General features: G+C 39.8%; 1 protein-coding gene across 4 annotated transcripts in view; it reads left to right on the top strand.

The window, feature by feature from the left end:
* The window catches only part of LOC144608513 (nucleus accumbens-associated protein 2-like), a 67,615-nt gene extending 56,409 nt beyond the window's left edge, over window positions 1-11,206 (top strand). For all 4 annotated transcript variants that reach the window (XM_078426371.1, XM_078426373.1, XM_078426374.1 and 1 more), the window contains exon 6: window positions 3,268-11,206. In XM_078426371.1, the coding sequence (XP_078282497.1) occupies window positions 3,268-3,761 (494 nt within the window). In that variant the 3' untranslated portion in view covers window positions 3,762-11,206. The remainder of the gene's footprint in view (window positions 1-3,267) is intronic.
* The last annotated feature ends 1,245 nt before the right edge of the window (window positions 11,207-12,451 follow it).

Here is a 12,451-nt window from a genome sequence, read left to right as displayed (position 1 = left end):
CTGGCTGTGGAGAGGGTCCAGAGGAGATTTACAAGAATGATTTCCAGGATTGAATGGGTTATCATATGATGAGCGCTTGACAGCACTGGGCCTCTACTCGCTGGAGTTTAGCAGGTTGAGGGGCGACCTCATTGAAATTTACAGAATGACGAAAGGCAGAGATGGTGGATGTGGAAAGGATGTTTCCACTGGTGGGAGAATCTAGGACCAGAGGTCATGGCCTCAGAATTAAAGGGCGCTCTTTCAGAAAGGAGGTGAGGAGGAACTTCTTTAGTCGGAGGGTAGTTAATCTGTAGAACTTATTGCAACAGAGGGCTGTGGAGGCTGTCAGTGGATATTTTTAAGGAAGAGATAGACAAATTCTTAATTAGATCAGGTGTCAAGGGTTATGGGGAAAAGGCAGGAAAATGGAATTAGGAGGCAGAGATCAGCCATGATTGAATGGCGGTGTAGACTCAATGGGTGAATGGCCTAGTTTTACTCCTATAACTTGTGAATGAAAGTTTAGATTGGCCAAAGGGAAGAAACCAGATTTGTTTTAAATAAACTAGAACTTTGAGTACAAAAGGGGAACAAAAGGAGAAGTCCCCCATGTCCAGACTACAATTAGAAAGCTCTCTGTCTTCAACGTTTCAATGTCGAATGTTAGAATCCTTGATTTTGCACCATGTTCGTCACTACTGGTTGTAAGGGCTGGTGCCCATGGTATGTTAATGTTTAGCATGGAGTTTCAACGCAGATATAGGGACTGTCACCTCATTATAAATTTATCAAAGTATATATTGTAACCCAACAGTGCATTGGAGAACCCAAATTTTCATAAACTGATTCTTAGAATCTCAGCTTGTTTGTACAGCTAACAAATGGAACTGAAGAGTTTGACGCTGAGGGGCAAACTGGAGAATACCCCTTCAGTGTTGTGTTGGCTAGAAATGGAGACATGATTTTAACAAATGCCTTTAACCTTGGTTGAAATTTGATTTAAATCCAGCCAAAAGTTCACTTCACAGAATAATACAACCTGATTTACAAATTTAGTTCATCTGTTTGAATGTAATGGTAAGGGGGTAAGCATTCTCCTAGTTGTGGAATGACTTGGTCGAATAATAACATGGTGTAGTTTGTGAATACAGATGTAGTCTTATGATCCCAATACAGATTTTTATGTATTAGAAGACTATCTTGTGACTCAATAGAGCCCATTAGCAACTATTAAAGCTTTTTTAGGTATGTAAAGAGGAAAAAAATAGTCAAGGCAAATGTGGGTCCCTTGAAGACAGAAGCGGGGGAATTTATTATGGGGAACAAGGAAATGGCAGACGAGTTGAACCGGTACTTTGGATCTGTCTTCACTAAGGAAGATACAAACAATCTCCCAGATGTTCTAGTGGCCAGAGATCCTAGGGTGACGGAGGAACTGAAGGAAATCCACATTAGGCAGGAAATGGTGTTGGGTAGACTGATGGGACTGAAGGCTGATAAATCCCCAGGGCCTGATGGTCTGCATCCCAGAGTACTTAAGGAGGTGGCGCTAGAAATTGTGGACGCATTGGTGATCATTTTCCAATGTTCTATAGATTCAGGATCAGTTCCTGTGGATTGGAGGGTAGCTAATGTTGTCCCACTTTTTAAGAAAGGAGGGAGAGAGAAAACGGGAAATTATAGACCAGTTAGTCTGACATCAGTAGTGGGGAAGATGCTGGAGTCAATTATAAAAGACGAAATTGCGGGGCATTTGGATAGTAGTAACAGGATTGTTCCGAGTCAGCATGGATTTTCGAAGGGGAAATCATGCTTGACTAATCTTCTGGAATTCTTTGAGGATGTAATTAGGAAAATTGACAGGGGAGAGTGGTGTACCTTGACTTTCAGAAAGCCTTTGACAAGGTTCCACATAGGAGTTTAGTGGGCAAAATTAGAGCACATGGTATTGGAGGTAGGGTACTGACATGGATAGAAAATTGATTGACAGACAGAAAGCAAAGAGTGGGGATAAATGGGTCCCTTTCAGAATGGCAGGCAGTAACTAGTGGGGTACCGCAAGGCTCGGTGCTGGGACCGCAGCTATTTACAATATACATTAATGAAGGGATTAAAAGTACCATTAGCAAATTTGCAGATGATACAAAGCTGGGTGGTAGTGTGAACTGTGAGGAAGATGCTATGAGGTTGCAGGGTGACTTGGACAGGTTGTGTGAGTGGGCGGATGCATGGCAGATGCAGTTTAATGTGGATAAGTGTGAGGTTATCCACTTTGGTGGTAAGAATAGGAAGGCAGAGTATTATCTGAATGGTGTCAAGTTAGGAACAGGGGACGTACGTACAACGAGATCTGGGTGTCCTGGTGCATCAGTCACTGAAAGGAAGCATGCAGGTAAATCAGGCAGTGAAGAAAGCCAATGGAATGTTAGCCTTCATAACAAGAGGAGTTGAGTATAGGAGCAATGAGGTCCTTCTGCAGTTGTACAGGGCCCTAGTGAGACCGCACCTGGAGTACTGTGTGCAGTTTTGGTCTCCAAATTTGAGGAAGGATATTCTTGCTATTGAGGGCGTGCAGCGTAGGTTTACTAGGTTAATTACTGGAATGGCGGGACTATCATGTTGAAAGACTGGAGCGACTAGGCTTGTCTACACTGGAATTTAGAAGGATGAGAGGAGATCTTATCGAAACGTATAAGATTATTAAAGGGTTGGACACGTTAGAGGCAGGAAACATGTTCCCAATGTTAGGGGAGTCCAGAACAAGGGGCCACAGTTTAAGAATAAGGGGTAGGCCATTTAGAACTGAGATGAGGAAAAACTTTTTCAGTCAGAGAGTTGTGAATCTGTGGAATTCTCTGCCTCAGAAGGCAGTGGAGGCCAATTCTCTGAATGCATTCAAGAGAGAGCTGGTTAGAGCTCTTAAGGATAGCGGAGTCAGGGGGTATCGGGAGAAGGCAGGAACAGGGTACTGATTGAGAATGATGAGCCATGATCACATTGAATGGCGGTGCTGGCTCAAAGGGCCGAATGGCCTCCTCCTGCACCTATTGTCTATTGTCTATTAAGTACTCATTTGTCTGAGGTACCCTTGTATGGGTTCAGAACTTTCAAACCAAGGAATTCTGCATTAAAAATAATTTTACGCTTCCAAAATGTTAACTTTCTTCCTTTATTGTAATTTCTGAATCATGTAAGCTTTGATATTTTGAATTTAGATGTTGCCTATTCCTTGCTTGACACACTCTTTTACACATTGATTACCTTTTTTTTCTCCTGTTTTGACAGTATATTGTCAGAACTTTGCTCCCAATTTCAAAGAGAGTGAGATGAATGTGATTGCTGCTGACATGTGCACTAATGCTCGACGGGTTCGCAAGCGCTGGCTGCCCAAGATTAAAGCGATGTTGCCTGACGGGATGGAGGTGTACCGCACTGTGATCGGTGATGCAGGTGGCGGAGACAGTTTGGACCCCGAGCTGTATGGAACTGGGTTGGCATTTGAGCAAAATAGTCAAGCTGAGAAGCGTAATGATCCTGGGACTGTACTCGGAGAAAGAACAAACCCTGCAAGCATAGATGTGGAGTCCCCCAGCTCCAACCAGTCGTGTGAACAGAATGAAATGGTAGAGTCGGTAATAAGAGAAGCTGCTGGCACTAATAATTTGGCTCCCGACATGCCCAACACGGGCGCCACTTTTGATCAAGATGAAGCTTCCTCCAATAATAGATCTGAAACAGCCATGCGGAAACTGGATGGAACATATGCAGGTACCTTGTGAAGATTTCCACTACCAAAAGAAAACGCATCATGGTAATTGAAATGGCTTGCATGCATACTAACCCTCTCAACATTTGGCAGTGTTATTAAGCCACTGACCTGTACCTGTTGCCTGAAGACATGACTTTTATCCTACCTGTATACAAATTGCCATGAAGGAATGAAGACGCCTTTTTAACAGTGAAATAGAAGTTTCTAATTCGACTTGTCTTGCCGGGACGACATCAGAGTTTGTAATCTCTCCCCATCAAATGTCACAATTAAGGAGCAGCCAGGTGGCTTGCGAGTTGCCATTAATGCTGGTATATGTAGCCCTGGTCGTTTTAGCACTGTTGGTCCATTAACAGACTCTTAAATGGAACTGACCTTCTAAAAACACACTAACTGTGATGGGTTTGAAAAGTAGAATTTAAAATAAAATTATGTCCTCATCGACGTCTCAATATCTGCTCTCCTCTCAAACCATGATGACCGTGGTTACTACCGAGTGTGCACTAGCTTATCTAGTTGAAGATCAATATTTAGCATAATCTGACTGATTATATTTTTTTCAGACACTTGCATATAAATATGTAGCTATAAGTGATGCTATAAGAAGAATGATTGACTGAATGACTTTGGGCTCGGAAGGAGTTTTGAAGATTTCCATTGATGCCGACTGGTAACATTTTGAGCATTTTACCCTGTTAGAGGGCAGGGGTTTCAGGATCCCAGGTGGGGTGTTAATCCTTCACTCATTCCTTGAAGTCAGGTGGTACTGCTGTTGGGCTGGACTAAGGCGTGATGGGGGAAGAAGTCCAAGCAAAACCTTAAAATAAGCATAAAGGTTTAAGTTGTGCAGGAGGTTTGCATGATGTGACGAGATTGAACATTGATCATGCTTAAGACATAGATTGTCATAAAATGTTACTTAGATTGTATACATGCAGAAACATGTGCCTTAGACATTTGATTTACTCTTCCTCCCAAGAAAGAATCCCATCATATTTTGCTGATTGTTTTGTTAATTGTAAAGAGCACCCATAGTATTTAAGTGACTTTACAGTATTTATGTATAAATACAGATTTGTTCACAGGTGTGTGAATTTTCCCAAAAGTTACTCACTTTGTTTAAGCAACTTTGGCACAAACCATGCCATTAATATGACTGTTGACTAAATGCACTTCGTGGAAAGTATTTTTGTTTTTCTAATGAAACTGACCATTCCCCTAACAGAAGAATGCAGAAGTGCCATTTGAAAGTTTGGCTCCTTGACCCTTTCAACTTGAATATTTTGGCTTACACTGTTCTGATGCACTTTATTGTACGTGGTAGGTTATCAAAGATTCTCAGCAAGCAGGCATCTTCTAAAATTGTTAATATTCCCTCGCCCCTCTACTTTTATTTTTGAAGATTAATCAAGTTCATTTTTGCTTGTATTACTAAAACAAGATCTCAATGTAATTTCTTTGCGAGGGTGTTGGCAATGATGTCATTGCTGGAACTCTCTCCAGAATGCTGATTTTCCTGCTTGTGGTTCATTGATATATATATTTAACATTCTCCTTCCTACAGATTAATGTGGTTAGATTACTGAATAAAGTTCTGGGGTAGTCCAGTATATTTTCTTACCTTTGTTCCTTTCCAGTAAAAGACCAATAATTGTTTACTGGATATAATCATTTATTACTTCCTTTAAAGCTAAACGTAATGCTCTCAGATAACTTGAGTGTTGTACGATAGATGGTTAGATAGGATAGATGGTTAGACAGGATAGATGGTTAGCTGCTCCAAAAAACCCTTGCCCCCCTTTTGAGGGGAAGGACTGACTAGCATTATTCATTCTCCCTTTGAACCTGGCAGAATCTGCAGCAGCCTCCACTTCTTTCCCTCTTCAAAAGATTGAAAACCTGAACCTATGTCTTCCTGCTGTATTGCCCCAAATCTGGGAGATTATGCTAACTAATCCTGTGTTCTGCCGTTCAACTTTCAAAATGACACACTACCATTTCTGCTTGGGATAGAGACACTTGTGCACTATTGGTTTGGAGGTGGTTAATGTAGGGCTGAACTTAAGGAACTGTTAGAAGGGCCAGAAGATTCTATTTGAAGAGTTTGTGGGGTAAACAATGCAACTGCTATCAATACTGAACAGATGCTGAAGGAACTCAGCGGATAAGGCAGCATCTGTACCTTTATGGTACAGGTGACCACCATAAAGAATATAAATGCCCACCACACCTGCCTGTGGTGGCTGGTTATATACTTTATGGCAAGCGTCTGTCCATTCCATCCACAGATGCTGTCTGACCCGCTGAGTTCCTCCAGCACTTTGTCTCTTCTCCCCTCAATACCATTTCTACATGCCCTTTTCATTTGGACAAGAGCACACAAGTGTGAGCAAATTGCATTTAGCCTTTCCAACAATTAAGATCGTTTTTCTGCCAGGTTGAATTTAATGGTCAACTAGCACATTGGTTTTGAAAAAAAAACCTTTGTATATTTAAACCAGGAAGGTCTCAAAATGTCTCTGCCACAGTGTGGAACATTTCCTCTTAGGTCGGCATGGACAAGTTGGCTGATGAGCTTTGTTCCGTACTCAATGACTTTATGACCTGTTTATCATATGCCTCACCTCGTCTTCCTGCCCATCAATGCACTGATATTAAGGATGGCAGTTGCTTTTATGGGATACTGTTCCAATTCTAATAAAGTGCAGGTGCAACTCATTTCTTTGACTTCCCCGCTTGCTCTTCTATGTTCTACTCACTATCTTGCAAGCAATCTCGCCACAATCCCAGCATGCAAAGGCATGTTTCATGCTGAATTGCTGACTTTGTACTACATTGTCGATCACAATATCAAAGCCTTGAACTTAGCAGAGAAAAAATGTGAAACCTCCCATTTAAAAAAAGACAAATGATGGAGCAACACTGTTAGAAATGTAACCAAATATACACTAACATTTTCAAAACTAAATGTTATGCTTTATCCTTTGATCTTGCAGTTAAAATACATTAGTTCAATGGAAAAGAGAGACAGCTGGAGGACAAATTATAGTCTTTGGTGTAGGATTCAAGAACTGCCGAGTAGGTGCTTTCCAGAGATGATATGAACCCCAGGTTGCAGTGTTGCACATTGCCTTTTTTTCCAACCATTGGATCAACAAGGCACCCTCATTTATAAAGGAGATCATTTCTGAAAATACATTAATCATTGAAGTCAATTGTGTTCAGTAGATTCTAACTTCATGGCTATCCTGTTCATGAAGATGATATGGGCCAGTGCCTTATCCTTTCAGGATTAATAATCGGATTCACTGAGGGGAAATATTCTGAAAATTTGAGGGTGTTTCAAGACATGCTTTTGTTCGAAGATATGTCTCCTATTTTTGGCCTGAGGGAAGCGATCTTGCATCATGTTTTGATTTCACCAAGCGCCCTGCTTTACCAAATGGAGGATGTATGCAACCCAATGGATTGGAAGCACTCCAAAAACTTTCCTGTGCCCAAAAGCTTTAAGTTAAATGGTGCTTTGCAATGTTGGGCCTGAGTGGATCAAATGATGTATACACAACAAATAGTTAAAAATACAACTCTAAAATGACAAAATAAGAATAATTTGGTGAGCATGAATTATGGTGTAGGATGTTAAAATTATCAATATAACAAAATATAATTTGTGGTATTGTAGTAGTTCTGGTACTTATGCTGAAATGGATGTTAACTACAAGATTTTCTAGCTGGTATTTGGAAGTAGTATTAACTTAATGAAGGTGAAAAACACTCGATTAAAATGGAATAACTGCAGCTCTAAATTTCGCAACTCAAGGTTTGACGTGAGGGTTTTTAAATCTTTGAATCCTCGAGTGTAGGAAAGCTAATTTTTAACAAATTATTCTTCAGTTAACTGCAGAACATCAGTAAAATTGCACTAAACTACAGTGATCAGGGATGAAAATTAAAACTGAACGGCTTCAAATTCCTGGCATTAAATACAAGGAATGAAGTGGTGCAGTGGGGTGATGGAGGGGAGAGGAGGAGAATGAAGAAGCTAGAAGGGACATCTGGTGGACTTTGCCAAAAGATTTAAAAAATGTAATTGTGCATCAGCCGCATTAACTTTTTCTAACTGCATTATTTCTAGACCATTAGTGCAGCTGTCAGAACCTATTGAGAGATTTGCTGATTCTAACATTCACACGATTGAAAAAATGTCCCTCATAGTTTTCTGAATTCACCAAAAGAATTTCGCAAGTCTGATTCAGTAGAGAGGTATTTTCATATGCTGTGGAAAAAAAGGGTGCTTTTTCTGCATGCACTTGAGAAGCATGTGAACCAACTAATATTTTTAATAGAAAGTTTTATCAAATTTCACATATTAGTTCGTCTGAAGAGGTGCAATGTTGTACTAATTTTTAGGCTTTTCTTTTTGCTGCACAGTTTTGCTTAAAAGGTGTAATCCACAGACCATATCATTTATGAAATCACTAAATTTATAATCCATGTTATCTAAGAATCTAACTTTGCAGGCAAGATGTTTTGGGTGACGTTAATCATCAAAGTCCTGGTACGTTTTCATCACTTATCAACAAATCCCATTTTGGAACCATTTCATTCTTACAAGCAGTTGGGGGGCACAATGTGGAGCTGGTAGAGCTGCTGCCTCAGAGCGTTGGAGACCTGCATTCGATCCTAACCTCGGGTGCTGTCTGGAGTTTTACATGTTCTCCTTGACCATAAGAGTTTTCTCCAGGTGCTCTTGTTTCTCCCACATGATCCATCTCAAAGACATGCAGGTTTGGATGGTTAATTGACCTCTGTAAAATTGTCCCTTGTGTAGGGAGAGGATGAGAAAGTGGGATAACAGACCAAGGGCAAATGGACGGTGTGGACTTGGGTCAAAGCGCCTGTTTCTATGCTGTATCTCTAAACTAAACATCTAGCCACTTTGAATAATGTGTTGACAAATCATTTCACTTGGCATCAAGAAACTCTAATCACAATCTTTTTTTAATTTTGAAATTACCGTTTATATTTCTAACAAACTGTAATGGGATCTTTTAAAATGCTAATCTTCCCGATTGGGCCTGGTTCCTAATCAATGGAATTGTTTATGGTTAACGTTGGCAGGCAGCACATTCTTCATTTAGCTTTCAACACAGCACTAATGTGCGAAACATAACCTTCGTGATTGTACTTCTATTTTATTTTAAAGGTACAAGGAACAGATGCTTCTGCCTTTGGGAATCTCAAATATTACTTATTTGAAATTTTGTGTATTTTAAATGTACTGTAGATTTATGAAGATAATTGTCCCATGTCCGTAATGCTGGTTTAGGGGTTTTGTCAAATTGTTACAAGAATTACATTGTCTTTGTGTGGAAGCTTGAAATTGGAACCCTGAACCTATTCAGTGTGTTTTTCAAATACATCTGACAGTGAAGCTTCCAAGGTAGGAATAAAGTGAAGAAATCTCTAGATCTGCTGAGTGAACAGAACTTGGTATGGTTAGCAGGACTAATGATGTGAAATCCAGCCACTTCGAGTTAAAAATACTGTTAATGTTAAAGGGCACAAAGGGCTGGAGTAATTCAGCGGAACAGGCAGCATCTCTGGAGAATATGGATAGGCGATGTTTTGGGTCGTGGCCCTTCCTTTCCTAACCAGAAACATCACCTATCCAGAGATGCTGTCTGACTGGCTGAGTTACTCCAGCACTTTGTCTTTTTTGGTAAACCAACACCAGCAGTTCTTTATGCCTACTGTTAATGTTGGGTTGGTTTGCTGTTGAATTGGGTTTGTTTTCCTCTGCCTTTGACCTGCTCTGGGTAGCTTGCATCTTCGGGCACAGCTGTTGTGTGAAACTGAGTATCATAAGCATCAGCTGATTCTTGTTCCCACCAGCATCTATTTATTGCTGAAGAGAGTTAGCAGGTATCCCCACTAATCTAACTGTGCTTCCTCGCTCACCCAGCTACACAATGCAACTCTACATTTACGATCGAGAGAGCAATTGAGCACAATTCAAACTATCCTTGCCATGGTTCATTGTTCCACCATAAATAATTGAGAAACTGCTTTATATAGAATGAGAACAACTTTAAGAATTGGAGAGTATTAATTTCAAAATCCTTGGAAGGTGTGAGGAGGAGAAAAAAATGATGCAAACTTATTTTGATTTAATATAAACCCGGTGTTTAAACATTGACATCAGTCACACCTCCTCCAAACAAAGCAGTTCATTTATTTAATAACTGCTTGTAAACTGAAAAATGCTCTGTCTTTGTGCTGCAGTCAGATCTTATCAAAATGAGTTTAATTTAAATCCACAGCAATCAGCTGACTGCATTTTGTTTCATATCAGAATTGCATTTTTGGCTCAAATACGTTTGTACAAAAAGGCGTTCATCACATAAGCAAAATTACAATTTCCTTTTTCTCCAGTCTCAAGAAGGGTTCCAATCTGAAACATTGACTGTCCATTCCTTCACAGATGCTGCTTGACCTGCTGAGTCCCTTCAGCACTTTGTGTTTTGCTCTAGATTCCAGCATCTGCAGTTTTTGTTTAGGAAAAGTTCATAAACTCCATAAATGGATCACCACTTCATGATCTATAAGCACATCTCACATTGATCTTTTTCAACAGACTTTGACCCAAAACCTCTTCCCTGTCCTCTCTGTGTAATTTCTATGTGCAAAGCAACAAGAAAATGCCCAAATTGAATATTTAGATGTGGGGTAGCAACAAGGTCACGGTCTATTGTAACCTTTGACACCTTCCAATGCAGTACTGACAGACTATTGAAGTACTGAAGAGGCATCTAGCCAAACTCTTACTTGCTATAATGTTCTGAAAGACTGCCATAAGGAGCCTCAGGATCCCCTTGAGAAAGAAATTCTGTTTATATTTTATGCTACAGAATGGAACATTGTTTGATTTTGAGGGAACTTTGTCTGTCTTGTAAGATTTTCAAAGCATTCATGCTGATTTGTTTTCATTTTGCTCGCCCTACCTCTTTCAAGTTTGCGAAGCAGATCTATCAAAACCTAACACTGCAACTTTAATAGCAACATAATTGGAGAAACCTTTCGGCACCAAAGCAAACAATAAGGCCTCACGCTTGTTTTAACTAACATATCAGGATGGAAGAAATGTTGTATGTTTCTGTAGTCTTCTTTGATTAAAACTGGGAGAGTGTTCATTGTGAAAAAATAATTTAAAAGATTTGCCTGACCTGCAGCGGGTTTGTAAAAATTAATTATTTTTAAATTACACTGTAAAATGTCTGAGCCATTTCAACGCATTTGCACCTTTAAGTTCGAGGAAAGATTGTATAGATAGAGCTGCCTTACTGAAAATGGCACTGTTGGGACTGTTTCTCCAGCAAGATGACTGTTAAATTCTGGGACTGTTTCTAGATTTGGCCAAGATTTAACGTGTTCAATAAAAGTAACACACTTGAACTGTTTTTGTGTCTATTGTCATACTCTTGGTCTGTTTTATTCAATCGTTACAGCTTCAGTGTGAGATTTGCTGGCTGAATTTGTGGGAAAGATAATCTTGATCCATGCAGTGTCATCTTGGGTTTTTTTTGGAAATCGTTTTGAAACACTATTGTATTTTCATCAAACTTTAAAACTGACTGAAATGTTTATGCACAAGTGATCGTACATCAGTCCGAGAACTGTCATCAGTGAATCACAAAGCCATGCCACAGATGTGGGTGGAATTCAAGACTGATGTTTAATTTCAATGTTAAGTGTTGAACTGATGGAGATGGAATAAGACTTGAGACTAAATCCCTGCTTACATTCAAGTGGACCTTGGAGATTCCAGGGAAATTGAAGAGGTGGAAAATTCTTCACATCTTTGGGCAAGTGCATACAGTCTTTAACCCAGAATTGGGGAATCAAGAGCTAGAGAGTATAGATTTAATGCAAGAGGAGAAAGACTTAAGCCTGAGAGGCAACCTTTTCCACACAAACGGTGGTAAGTACATGGAACGAGTTGCCAGAGGAATTGTTTAAGGCAGGTATAAAATTTTAAAAAAACAGAACAGGTACATGGATAGTGTTAAAGAAAACTTTAAAACACAACACAAAGATCGGGTGAGACAGTCAAGACTTTATTTAAGAGTGCCAAATACAGTTTGTTGAGCAATCTCCTAGATCAATCTGGGAGCAATCTAGGAGATTGCTCAACGAACAGATTCAGCCACTCCTTATATACAAAATTTTCCTTTGATGTTTTGTTTATTGCAGAAGGCGCTAGAACTTTTCCTTCCAAATGGTCTTATAACAAATATACATCATGCACCTCTGAAATACACAGCAGAGTAAACACAGCCCAATTCCACAGCATTACAGATAAGCAAATTCCTGTTACCCTTTCAACCTTATTTTATTGTTTTACGATTGCCATTTGCCCTTTGATACAGAGAAGAGAACCTGACTAAAGTGGACTGCAATGAGTGTCATTTATACATGCTTAGTTTCAACCTTCTTTAAAGCACAGAATTATTATAACACATGAAGAGAACTTTAAACATTTTTAAGCACTCTACCTACTATCCCTTGCTGCCTTCTTGAAGCGTTGCGATTTATCTTTGACAATAGGAAAGGTTAAAAGAATATGGGTCAAATGGAGGCAAATGGGCATCATTGACAAGGTGGGCTAAAGGGCCTGTTGCATGTCTCTTTGACTCCAAT

The sequence above is a fragment of the Rhinoraja longicauda genome, chromosome 31, assembly GCF_053455715.1.
Source record: "Rhinoraja longicauda isolate Sanriku21f chromosome 31, sRhiLon1.1, whole genome shotgun sequence".
Classification (NCBI taxonomy): Eukaryota; Metazoa; Chordata; class Chondrichthyes; order Rajiformes; family Arhynchobatidae; genus Rhinoraja; species Rhinoraja longicauda.
This window is presented reverse-complemented; position numbering and strand designations above follow the sequence as displayed.